Source organism: Vigna umbellata, chromosome 5, assembly GCF_029865625.1.
Source record: "Vigna umbellata cultivar VRB3 chromosome 5, Vumbellata_1.0, whole genome shotgun sequence".
In the NCBI taxonomy this organism is placed as follows: Eukaryota; Viridiplantae; Streptophyta; class Magnoliopsida; order Fabales; family Fabaceae; genus Vigna; species Vigna umbellata.
In genome coordinates this window covers 26,400,877-26,414,068 of record NC_142169.1, presented here as the reverse complement: position 1 = coordinate 26,414,068, position 13,192 = coordinate 26,400,877, and the positions used below count along the sequence as shown (strand labels likewise).

Here is a 13,192-nt window from a genome sequence, read left to right as displayed (position 1 = left end):
ATAAAGTATTTAATCTTTTATGTGGAGTGTTTTTTCTACTTATATATGTTCTTTGAGTTATCTACATGAATATTTGTTGATCAATAATTATAATGATATATATCTTTATCGTTCTTGTGATGTTTCTATGTGTAGATAGAATATAATGTGAAATTAGAGATGTTTTGGAGTTTCTTAGAAGTGTGTGAGTTGTCTTACATATGTGAGAAAAAGCTAGTTATACTTGTTTTTAAGTGAAATTATTTGATTGATTTTATGTAGCTATTGTATTGTAACTTGAAATGATATGTGTTTATCTAATTTGTAAGAGTATTTATATTGGTAAATTTTGTTCAATGTTAAAAGAATGTGATTTTTTTATTTTGTTTTTGGTTAGAAATGCCTTTAAAAAATTCTTTAATTGAGTAATCTAGATGTACTTAGGTTAAGATTATAAAATTTTAAGTAGTAAGTTTATTATGTGAGATTATCTTAAGAGGGGTCCTAATTACTCAATTAACACCGTCAAACGACACTGATAGCATTAAAAGCCACCTGGATAGTGTGAGTTCTTTAATATGGTGGTTGTTGGACAATGAGTGTTCTCATTAAACGAAACCAAAGTTAGATATCTCATTGATGGGTGCCGTTGGGCGTCACTTAGGGTTGTTAGGCATCAAATATTCGAATTAAATCAAGAAAACTCTAGTGGTGTCCTCGTTGGGCGCCCATGGGGTTTGTTAGGCGTTGAAGCTGGTGATGGCTGACACTAGATGAGTTCTTCTAAGGGCACTTCGTTAGAATTTTGTTAGGCGGGATTTGTGGTGTTAGGTGGTGATCATACTACATTTGTTTATTGTTTTGAATGTGATAATGAAATTGTTTATGAGTATATACACGTATGACAAATGTATGATGTCTTTAATGGATTTTGTATGTGATAATGGTTAACAAAGATGAAGTAAAGTGTGAATTGGTTTGAAGGAAAGAATTCCATGATGAGGAACTCCCATTTATCGGATAGTGTATGTATTAATGTATGAATTTAAACAATTAGATATATTGACATTCTAATAAACATTCAAACTCATAAAGTGGAATGTGTTATGTGGTTAGAGTAGCAAGAGATCATAGAGTTTTTCCTTGACCTAAGACAAGAAGGGGATTAACCTTATGTGTGATAGGATAAAACCTATTGGCAATTGCTCTATAGAGCAATAGAGATTGTCATAAGTGCATGTCTTTAGTGAATCCAATATCAATGTATTTATCTAGATAATTGAGTTTATAAGAATCTCTAATTATAAGTTTTATTTCACATTGACTATGTAAAGTGTATGGCTTTATTATGAAATATGTTTGCTTGTATATGCATGTTCTTTTTATAAATTAACTTATCCTCTTTTATGTTTACTTTCTTGTGTTGTCTTTCTTCTTTTACAATAATCACCTTTATTAGTGTGAGAAGATAATAAAATCGGTGTTAAATTACCTTAAGAGAAAGATGTTATGCAAGATCTTAAATTAAAACTTCTTACTTTTTATAATATCTTTTGAAAAACTTTAAGTTTCTTTATAGCATATGTACTACTACTTTTATTCTAGTATACATCTTAGAATGACTACAATAAATTAATGATATACTTAATTAATGATATACTTAGTTATTCTATTTTGTGTTTATCAATTATATAATGTTTTATTATAATAATTTTAAGCTATTAAAATGAAATATTATAATATATATACAAAAATATTGAGATTATAAAAATTTGATGTCGTGTTAAAATTATAACAAATTGTAAAATAGGAAACACAAATAAAAGATATAAAAAAGAAATATTAAGATTATAAATATTTGATGTCTAATTATGTAAAAATTTAAAAATGTTTTATTTCAATTAATTAGGGATAAAAGCCAATAAAATAAATAAACAACGTGTTTGATAACAACAGTACCAAAAATTTGTTAAGAATGTGGGATTGAAACATGAGAGTGTTAGCTATGCTAAAGATGTGTTAATATTTTTTTTAAAAGAAATTCATGACTATATTATCAACTAATTTTTTTAACTAAACTAATAAATAAAATTTATTCAAAGGAAAAAAAATAGAACATATAATTTAGTCATGAATTTGTTAAATGAGTAAAATCTAAGTTTCATATTGTTTTTAGTCAACTCAAATTCAAGCTTTACCTTTGACTCATAAATAAATGAGCTAAATTTAAATTATCATTTTTATCCATAAACCTAACCTAAAGTTTAAGCATTTAGCCTTTGATTAATTCATTTCCAGCCATAACAACAATCCTACAATACACACATATCAACCGGATAAATATCTGATTTGGACTAGAAATATTACCTTTTTTTTTCCTAAAAATAGCCTAAAAACTAAATAAATTATATAAATAGTTTTTTATGTTATTATGAGTGGGGAATGGATGTTTTTAGGGAGACTTTGAATTGAATTCTTTAATGAAATTCTCTATCATCAAAATTTACATTTTTTATTATTTAAATTGTTTCGTTTTTATTAACAACTGAGATTTTATTCGACGAAAATGTCACGAGAGAACAAAACCTTAAGTAATCAGCTAAGATCTCAATTAATTTTTTTGTTGATGAAGATTTTAATTAAAGTTACAACAAATACTATACTTTGGCCTTTTTCCATCGGCTTTAACACGTTATTTGTTTGAATAGTAAATAAATAATACATAAGATTGTAATAAGTACTTAAAATATTTTGAATGCAAAAAATAATTTTTTTTTATTTCATTAAAAAAATAAGAACTGAAAGTTCTTTATATCCGATTTCTCTCTCTCTTCTTTCCTCAACCCTCTTTCTCCCCTCCAATCATAAGCTGAAAATTAAATGGTATTATCTAAATAATAATTAAAAAATATTTTATTCAAATAAAATAAAAATATGAAATTATTCAATTTTTTGTTCAAATAATTTAAAGTTGTAAAATTTCTGATCGAAATACAAACTGATATTTTTTATTTTCAACTAGCTATTGAATCGGCAAATTAGTTAATTCTGATTTGGTGTTTTTTATTGATTGTGGTCTTGAATGATTATTGAGGATTATAATTCAGGAAAAAGAACATTAACATTAAAAACCATTGAATGCTAATAACAAGTGATTAGGAATGGAATAGAAGATAAAGCCCATTACCTACATAGGTGAAACCAAACTCCTAATCTTGCAAATCTCTAGAACTTTGGTTTATTTCTTTATTTAATTTGTGATCCTTTTTTATTGTTTCCAATCAAAAAGACATCATTTTTATTACCTAAATAATCAAGAATTCAATAAGTACAATCACCCAATCACAAGAGTACACCAGGTTCTCAAGTTTTTCCCACTGACACAATACTGCAAAATTGAGCATTTTTATATCAGATCAATAAAAATCAAAACTTTGAAACTCTATAACTGGAAAATTGAAATTTGAAGCTGGTTTGCATTGAGGGTTCTTGGTATAATGGAAGCCCAAAACCCAAATTCTTGGTTTTGATCAACCAAAGTAAACCCAGGAATGATTTTCCAAAGCAATTAAAGTCTGAGCCACGTCACATGCACGTGCTGCATGTGCAATTAGGAGCACCATGATCCCATTGTGGCATCTCTTCGCTGTCTGCAAAATGGTTCTCTTTTTCTTTTGATTTTTTTATTAAATGCCGAAAGCTGGTTCTGGTTTTCCTTGTCACCAAGGCATTTGGACACAAGTAATCAAAGTTTTTCACTTCTAATCTCTCTCCATTTTCCACCATAGAAATGTTAGATGCAATAACCATCAGACCAATTCAACAGAACAACCATCATAAACAGTGTTTTAGTTAAAAATGTTTGAAGTTCTCATCTGTCTCTCTCCAATAATAAGGAACGATGTACTTCACTAGGAAGCTGCTGTTTCACATGACTTCCATCTGTCTCAGCATCAGATGTGATCTAAGCAATAGGAAGAGCAGAAACATTGTCACTAAATTAATTTCTTGTTATAGCAGTCCACACCATGTGTGCATGTGAATATTGAAAGAGAGAAAGGAAAAGAAGAAATATATATTTTATATCAGAAGTGGCAGTTGGTAGGCTCAGACCATGATTGATCAACAGTTGCACTTTTCTCCCATTTTCTTCTGTTTGCAAATTCTCCTCTTTGTTTATTCTTCATTATTATGATCAACATCTTCCTATCTTCATCTAACACTTGTTCATTTCTTCATCTAAAAAATCAAATAAACAAACCTACCCTAAAGTCTAGAGAAAACAAGGACCATTAATTCCCGGATGCAATTCAGGATTTATTCTGGTGCATATGCATAGCCTTCTACTGTTTCACCAATGGTCAATTGAGTGTACAAGCTATGCACTGGTTTAAAAATACCCTGCACTATTCTTGTGGCCCATTTTTTTTAATTTTTTTTAAGTTAATGGGTGGTAGAACTTGTCTTATTTTCAAGTTCCTTTCACCTTATAACATGGAAAGATTCCCTCATCAAAATCATAATGAATAATTAACATTGATGAGCCTAAAACCATCAAGTGCATGATGGGTGGTGTTTCAGATCTTTATTTTATTTTTATTTTCATCTTCTCCCTTTCCCACCCGTGTGTCTTTTTTTCTTTCTAGCCCTTACTAGTGGACTTAAAATATATACAGGGACATGATTTTTCTCTCTGTTAAAAGCTATTCTCATCATCACATGACTGGTTTGGAATTTGATGTTAAGATAATCACAAGTACATCAATGTTCTTTGGTGGATCCTACAATAACCATATGTTAGTTGGCCCACTAATGCATCATTTCTGAATCTTTGTCATACTTAGAAGTTACCCTTCAATCAGCTCGAACTTGAAAGTGCATTTTCACACTCATAGTATGAAACACACTTAAAGCGGCTTAACAAAAAAGTCGTATTTAATGTACTGAGAAAGATGCTTTAGACAATGCTTATTGTCTCAAAATAAAGTTCCCTTTAACACTTTAACAGTGTAGTACTGTGTTAATGTGGTTGTCATATTCTTGTATATTTTTACCTCACTTTTTCTCGTTTCCCGCATCTGGTTGATCTCAAATATAGATTGTGGAACTGATGTCTATATTTGTGAAGCTATGAGATCTAGTGTTCGGATAGTTTAATTTGAAAAGTAACTCTGACATGGGGTCAGTAATTATTATGATTACATTTATTAACATTAACTGCCAGAAAAGAAATATAAAATCTCAAGGCCATTGTGGATCAGTATTCTGATCTATTATGGGAGAAGATTTTAAATTCTCACATTCCTTCGCTCACAATCTTGTTAGCAAGAATTTGATTACTGTAAAAGAAATTCTTAATAAACAAACAAGAGATAAACATTTTTGAATAAAAAAATTAACTGCATTATCCCTCTTGAAATTGACAAGGATAAGCAAAAGAGGAAGAAGTAGAAACTTAAACAGCATTAAGAGCCATATTCTCCCATGTTTTATGTCGGATAAACTTCTAATAGATCCAAAGCTTCACCTGTCTTTACATGCACTGTCGCACACTGCTAGCTTCTTTGAAATACCACTTCATAAACCTGACTAGTTCTTAAACCGAAACTACTGTTCTAGTTTATTTATTGGTCATATAATATACAGAATCACATGCATATGCTGTTCTTCTTTCAACCACTTCTCACAAACTGCACATATTACTCTCTGCCTCGTTTCACAAGAATGCAAATGATGGACAAGTGAGCCATTAATCAAACAGCATGAAGAAGATCAAGAACCAAATGAAAATCCAGCTTTTCATCTTCTTTTGCTACATTGGTTGTTCCTCCTATGGTTTTTCTGCTGCTGTAAATGATGAAGTATCGACTTTGCTTTCCATGAAAGCAGGTCTCATTGATCCATTGAACACTCTTCGGGATTGGAAACTGCATGACAAAGCACCGCTAAAGGATGCATTTCATTGTAGCTGGACTGGCATCAAATGCAACTCAGCTGGAGCCGTAGAGGAGCTTGATCTGTCCCACAAGAATCTCAGTGGTACAGTATCCGATGTTATACAGAGACTTAAAAGTCTTACCTCTCTCAACTTGTGTTGCAATGCTTTTTCATCACCATTGCCAAAATCCTTAGCCAATCTCACCACACTTAACAAACTTGATGTGAGCCAAAATTCCTTCAATGGTGACTTTCCATTAGGCCTTGGAAGAGCATGGAGACTCATGACCTTAAATGCATCCAGCAATGAATTCTCAGGTTCTCTTCCTGAGGATCTTGGAAATGCCTCTTCCTTAGAGATGCTTGATCTCAGAGGCAGTTTTTTTGAAGGGTCAGTTCCAAAATCGTTCAGTAACTTGCATAAGTTGAAGTTCCTTGGTCTATCAGGGAACAATCTCACCGGTAAAATTCCTGGAGAGCTGGGACAACTTTCATCACTGGAGTATATGATCCTTGGATATAATGAATTTGAAGGCGTCATTCCAGAAGAGTTTGGCAACCTCACCAATCTTAAGTATCTTGATTTAGCAGTGGCCAATCTTGGTGGTGAGATTCCAAGTGTATTGGGAAAGCTCAAGTTATTGAATACGGTTTTCTTTTACAACAACAATTTTGATGATAGAATTCCAGCAGCAATTGGCAATATGACTTCTTTGCAGTTGCTGGATCTTTCTGATAACATGTTGTCAGGAAAAATTCCAGCTGAAATAAGTCAGCTGAAGAATTTAAAACTTCTGAACTTGATGGGCAACCAGTTGTCTGGTCCTGTGCCTTCTGGCTTTGGAGATTTGCCACAACTGGAGGTACTTGAGCTATGGAACAATTCCTTGTCAGGGCCATTGCCTAGTAACCTTGGCAAAAATTCACCATTGCAATGGTTAGATGTGTCATCCAATTCATTCTCTGGAGAGATTCCAGAAACTCTTTGCAGCCAGGGCAATCTCACCAAGCTTATACTATTCAACAATGCTTTCTCTGGTCCAATTCCATCAAGCCTATCAACGTGCTTTTCACTTGTACGTGTTCGAATTCACAACAATTTTCTTTCAGGGACAATTCCTGTGGGTCTTGGCAAGCTTGGGAAGCTTCAAAGGTTAGAATTGGCTAACAATAGTCTTTCTGGTGGAATTCCTGATGACATTGCTTCTTCCACATCCCTTTCCTTCATTGATCTCTCAAGAAACAAACTCCATTCTTCTCTTCCCTCCTCCGTCCTTTCCATTCCAAACCTGCAAGCTTTCATTGTCTCCAACAACAACTTGGAAGGAGAAATCCCAGACCAATTCCAGGACTGTCCATCACTTGCAGTTCTTGATCTCTCATCAAATCATCTATCTGGAAGCATTCCAGCAAGCATTGCTTCTTGTCAGAAGTTAGTAAATTTGAACCTCCAAAACAACCAATTGACTGGTGAAATCCCAAAATCATTAGCTAAGATGCCTTCATTGGCCATGGTTGACCTTTCCAACAATTCTCTGACAGGCCAAATACCTGAAAGCTTTGGAATTTCTCCAGCTCTTGAAGCACTCAATGTCTCATACAATAAGCTGGAAGGCCCAGTCCCAGCGAACGGAATACTAAGAACTGTAAACCCAAATGACCTTGTCGGCAATGTTGGCCTATGTGGTGGTGTCCTCCCTCCATGTGACCAAAACTCTGCATACTCATCAAGGAAACGAAGCTTGCGCACAAAGCATATGATTACAGCATGGATCACTGGAATATCATCAATCCTAGTTATTGGGATAGCGATTGTGGTTGCTAGATCTTTGTACATAAGATGGTACACTGATGGGTTTTGCTTCCGAGAAAGATTTTACAAGGGTAGCAAAGGATGGCCCTGGAGATTGATGGCATTTCAGAGGCTTGGTTTTACTAGTACTGAGATTCTAGCTTGCATCAAGGAAACAAATGTGATTGGCATGGGAGCCACTGGGATTGTTTATAAGGCTGAGGTACCGCAATCAAACACAGTTGTGGCAGTGAAAAAATTGTGGAGAACAGGAACTGATATTGAAGTTGGAAGTAGTGACGACCTTGTGGGGGAGGTGAATCTTTTGGGGAGACTAAGGCATAGAAACATTGTTAGACTATTAGGATTTCTTCATAATGACATTGATGTGATGATAGTTTATGAATTCATGCACAATGGCAACCTAGGAGAAGCCTTGCACGGTAGACAAGCAACAAGATTGCTTGTAGACTGGGTTTCACGGTACAACATAGCTCTAGGAGTTGCTCAAGGACTTGCTTATCTTCATCATGACTGTCATCCCCCCGTTATCCATCGAGACATCAAGTCAAACAATATATTGCTTGATGCAAATCTTGAGGCACGGATAGCAGATTTTGGTTTAGCCAAGATGATGATCCAGAAGAATGAAACAGTCTCCATGGTTGCTGGATCTTATGGTTATATTGCCCCTGGTGAGTTATTAGTTCTATACATCTTACTTTATCAGGTCATAGCTACATTAGCTTCCAAACCACTTTAGATCAAACAGGACATGTAGCGTACACATTAGAGAAAGTATCTTACAGTTAGCATGTCATTAAATGTTTATATCTGTGAAGATTGTCTGCTTTCATATTTTCTCCACCTTAGATGTACAAATTCATGACATTTCAATGATTTACTATTTGGCAGAATATGGATATGCCTTGAAGGTAGATGAAAAGATTGATGTTTACAGTTATGGAGTAGTTTTGTTGGAGCTTCTCACAGGAAAGAGGCCTTTAGATTCAGACTTTGGAGAGTCAATAGACATTGTAGAGTGGATTAGAATGAAGATTAGAGACAACAAATCACTGGAAGAAGCATTAGACCCCAGTGTAGGAAATAGCAGGCATGTTGTAGAAGAGATGCTTTTAGTTCTAAGAATAGCGATTCTGTGCACTGCCAAGCTCCCCAAGGACAGACCAACCATGAGGGATGTCATTATGATGCTTGGAGAGGCTAAGCCTCGAAGAAAGAGCGGTGGCAATGATGCAGCTAACAACAAAGAGTCACCAGTTTTTAGCACATCACCAGTTAATGGCCTAATGTAGAAGCCGAAATCAGTTTATCCTGTTCATCAACCTGTTTAGAGCTGTAATATTGTAATCAGCTATTCGCATTTATGTTTAAAAATTAATTGGTATATCAAGATGTATTGATTTTTGCAAATAAATTTTCTTTTGTATCCTGATTTTGGTACAGAGACATAGATTTCAGCACAAACCAAGGTAAAGCAATTGTACCTATTGTTCTTTGAATAGGAATAATAACTCTCTAGACGTACTGATGAAGTAAACAAAAGTAACTTGGTCTGAGTTTTTTTTTCTTGACACATGTAAATGTGAGGAACTTTCTTTCACAAAGATCCACTGGATCGGTGCACTTGAGCAATGCACGATTTCCTTAACTCATAATCTCAATCCTGACAAACAAAAACAAAAATAAGCAAAGAAAATAGTGCATCAAGCTTTAGACTTTTATCTTTCTTTCACTAAACTCTTTCATTTTTTTTCCTATGGGCTCTTAAGTACTACACTCGATTTCATTTATGTTCCAAAAATACGGATTTTTAGTCCCTAAAAAACAAAAATATTACTATAATCTCCTAAATTGTTAAGTGACTTTAAACTGACGACATTAAATTTTTGTGACGACGGATAAAATCTGTCAATACTTAAAAATCGATTAAGCACTTACAATAGTCTATTAAATGCCCAATGTAATGTTGATTTATATGTGCAAGGTTGCAATTTGTGGCATCAACAGACATAACACTACAAACTATTGAGTTTATTTTAAGCTTTTATGAGTTTAAAGATGTTATCCAATAAGAAAAACGAGATCAGGCAAACTTCAGCTAGTCAGTCCTCAGCAAACCAAGGCAATAATAAACACAAATTAAACATGACAAGCAAGTCTAAAGTGCAACAAAGAGATAGGACTTTTATTAACTGATCACAGAATAAATTACATGTATTATAGTTGTATCCTAAGTAAATGTGAGGCTAAGATGAGCTAACAACAAGCTACTCAGTGTATAGGACTGTGACGTGAATGATAAAATTTTGTTATCACCAATAATCGCCACATGAACAACTACCGTTTCTAAAATGGTGAAATCTACTAGCATCTTTTATCACAATTTCCCGCCCTGTAACCTTGGCTATAAGTTTAATTGCATTATGACAATCAGTACACACACGATGGCCCTGAGTGATTTGCAAAGGTGTCCAGTATGGAGTGTTGATAAGTCCAAAAGCTATAGCCAGCTTTTCACTGTGGTATTTTAGAATACGCTGCTCCTCTTCATCCACATCAGGAAGCAAAGTTTCATTCTCCACAGCATAGCCATACCTAGATATTTCAACCATCAGGCTGTCTACCTTATCATAAATTTCCTTTGTTTGGGAGTGAGATTTGTCTCCACAAAGGAAGACATAAGGTTGTTTCTTGACTTCAATCCAGCTACATGCCGAAAGCATTCTTAAACCCTTCCTCTTTAAGGTCTGTAAAACACCTGCAGCTTCCTTTAATTTACCAGAACTGTTGTATAGGTTCAGAAGTACTACATAATTACACAGCTTCTCCGGCTCCATCCCGTAAAGCTTTTCAGCAGCCAACTTCCCCAGCTCTAGATTCTCGTTCATTCTACATGCTGTCAACAATGCTGCCCACATGTTTGTCGTTGGTTTGAAAGGAGCACTTCTAATTAGTGCGTAAGCCTCGTCTAATAAGCCCTCCCGGCCTAATAGTTCAATCATACATGCATAATGCATTGCTCTGGGCTTAACCTTGTGATCTCTGCTCATAGAGTAAAAAATCTCCCAACCTCTTTCTGATAAACCTGAATAGCTACACGCAGATAAGACAGCAAGGAAAGTGATATGGTTAGGAATCATCCCTTCTTGAAGCATCTGCTCGAACATTTTTACAGCCTCTTCTCCTTGACCGTGGTTACCATATCCACCAATCAATGCGTTCCAAGATATGACATTCTTGCAGCGCATCCTGTTGAAAACATGCTGGGCATCCCTCATCCTACCCCATTTGCTATAGAAGTCAACAAGTGCTGTGTTTGCCACTATATCAGTACCATAACCATGGCGAACTAAAGCAGCATGAGCTTGTTTTGCATGTTCCAATGACGCCAATCTCACACAAATTCTTATCACTATTGAAATAGTAAAGTGATCTATTGTTGCTCCACTATCTCGCATGTCATAGTATAAACTAAGAGCTTCCTCACTATAACCATGAAGTGCATAGCTAGCAATAATGGAATTCCATCCTACAGTTGTCTTCTCTGGCATTTGATCAAATACAAAATGAGCATCGTCGATGCTACCACACTTACTGTACATGTCAATCAGTGTACAAGACACAAAATTATCATCACCGACCCCTCTTTTCAAAGCACATGCATGAATTTGCCTTCCAACTTGAACAAGACCCAATCCAGCAGATGCCCGAATCATGGTGACAAACGTGCGAGATCCTCCGTCATTAATCTCTTCCCACATACACAGAAACAACCTAAAAGCTTCAGAGAAATCCCCAGAGTCTACAAGTCCACCAATCATGGTCATCCACGAAGCCGAGTCTCTCTCAGGCATTTCATCAAACAGCTTTCGTGCATCGAGCATGAGACCACATCTCACATGCATAAACAATATCCTATTCATCACAAACAAATCAGGCTCAAACTCACTGTTGATCATATAATTATAAACCCTCTTAACATCTCTAATCGATCTCAAACCGACACAAGCACTCACCAAAGCATCATAGGTGCTACCACCCACACCAAAACCATTATGTCCAACTTCCAAAATTTCAAACAACTCCATTGCCTCCCGGTACCTATTACACACAACCAACTTCTCTATCTGACGACAAATCGCAGAAGAGGACGGTTTCCAGATCGGGGTATCCTCCAAAACTGTGACTTGTCTTTCAACATGGCCCCCTTTCTTTGGTTTTGGTCTCAGCCTTCGTTCCATGGAGGAACAACATATCCGGGAAAACGGGTGACACCAATCTCTTTCCTTTGAGGCAAAGCAACGCCCCAAAGAAGAAAGGTTCCCAGGAGATGAAGAACCCATAAGTGGGGTTTGGGATCTGTGAAGAGAAAGTGCAATTTCCATAGGCAATAGCAAATGTTGGGAACGAGGAGGGAGGATTAGAATGAGTGCCCCCAATTCCTCGTAGTGAGGAAGGGAACTTGAACATGGATGCAAATGTGAAGAATAGCAAAAAGTGAGATTTGGAACGAGTCGGCGTCAGAAACATTGAGGTTTCCGCCCAGGTAGGTTTGGTCGTTAACATCTACATACTGTTGCAACAACCACATGGACCACGTGTGAACATTGACGTTGTTTCCAAAGTTCTCGCATTGGTGCAACATCTTCTGTGCATTCTGTGGTTTTTTATTCTTTGATTTCATTGGCTGATGTGTACTGTGCTTTTTCATAAATTAAAATCAAAATTGTATTACATTGCGTTAGTTAATGTTCTCAACTCCTGTCCATTGATTAAAGTCTATCAAAACCGTAGCAACGCAAAAAAGGCCATCAATTCAAAATTCCCAACCCTTAATCCAGGCCATTATTCTTTCTAAATTCATTGGATTGCTTGTACCTGAGGACTTGATGTTTTTTCCTGTAACATTGTTGTTAGACAAAGACATCTACCATATAGTTTGAGACACCACTAATATGATAATATAGAGCCCATAGCAACCCTTAACACATATTTTAACTTTGTTTGTGATGCAAAGGGTTTTGTTTACATGTATTAAAAGTTTTACATCAATAGATAAGATTAATTTAGAATATATAAGTGAATTCAAATATCATCTTACAAGTTGGTTTCGTCGAGTTGATTTAGGCTAAAATATACCTTTTAACATGATATCTAGAGTTTAAGGTTTTTTGAAAAAAAAATGTTTGTTATCCTTGCCTACTAAAACCGCCGTCGCCATTAACACCATCGACGGAGCATCAGTTTCAATTGACAATCACGATTTTGCTCGTCCTGTCCAAGCGACCACCATGTCTGTCGAGATCGTCACCCTCGAAGTCCAGACACCCTCACAATCACAATCTGATTCTGCTGCGGTTACCCGTTGCTTGAAAATTGATTCTTAGTACTGCATCATTCTCAAAAATACCTTTCACTCTTCTTTAAAATAAATTTGTCGTTCCTACGAAACATATTTTG

General features: G+C 35.3%; 2 protein-coding genes across 2 annotated transcripts; one reads left to right on the top strand and one right to left on the bottom strand.

Annotated features, from left to right (window-relative positions):
- The first annotated feature begins 5,431 nt into the window (after positions 1-5,431).
- Positions 5,432-9,158, top strand: LOC124836127 (uncharacterized). The gene is made up of 2 exons (XM_047311209.2): positions 5,432-8,403; positions 8,624-9,158. The coding sequence occupies exons 1-2, from the start codon at positions 5,742-5,744 to the stop codon at positions 9,022-9,024; spliced, it is 3,063 nt and encodes a 1,020-aa protein (XP_047167165.1). The 5' UTR covers positions 5,432-5,741; the 3' UTR covers positions 9,025-9,158.
- A 697-nt stretch (positions 9,159-9,855) lies between these two features.
- Positions 9,856-12,448, bottom strand: LOC148198025 (pentatricopeptide repeat-containing protein At5g50390, chloroplastic-like). The gene has a single exon (XM_088115215.1). It carries the CDS (start codon positions 12,115-12,117, stop codon positions 10,045-10,047), a length of 2,073 nt encoding a protein of 690 aa, XP_087971341.1. The 5' UTR covers positions 12,118-12,448; the 3' UTR covers positions 9,856-10,044.
- Between the last annotated feature and the right edge of the window lie 744 nt (positions 12,449-13,192).

Bases quoted from the DNA above. Each gene is read 5' to 3' on its own strand.
- LOC124836127 (XM_047311209.2), top strand. From the start codon at position 5,742: ATGAAGAAGATCAAGAACCAAATGAAAATCCAGCTTTTCATCTTCTTT. The intron at 8,404-8,623 runs GTGAGTTATTAG...ACTATTTGGCAG, and splicing joins TTATGGTTATATTGCCCCTG to AATATGGATATGCCTTGAAG.
- LOC148198025 (XM_088115215.1), bottom strand. From the start codon at position 12,117: ATGGAAATTGCACTTTCTCTTCACAGATCCCAAACCCCACTTATGGGT.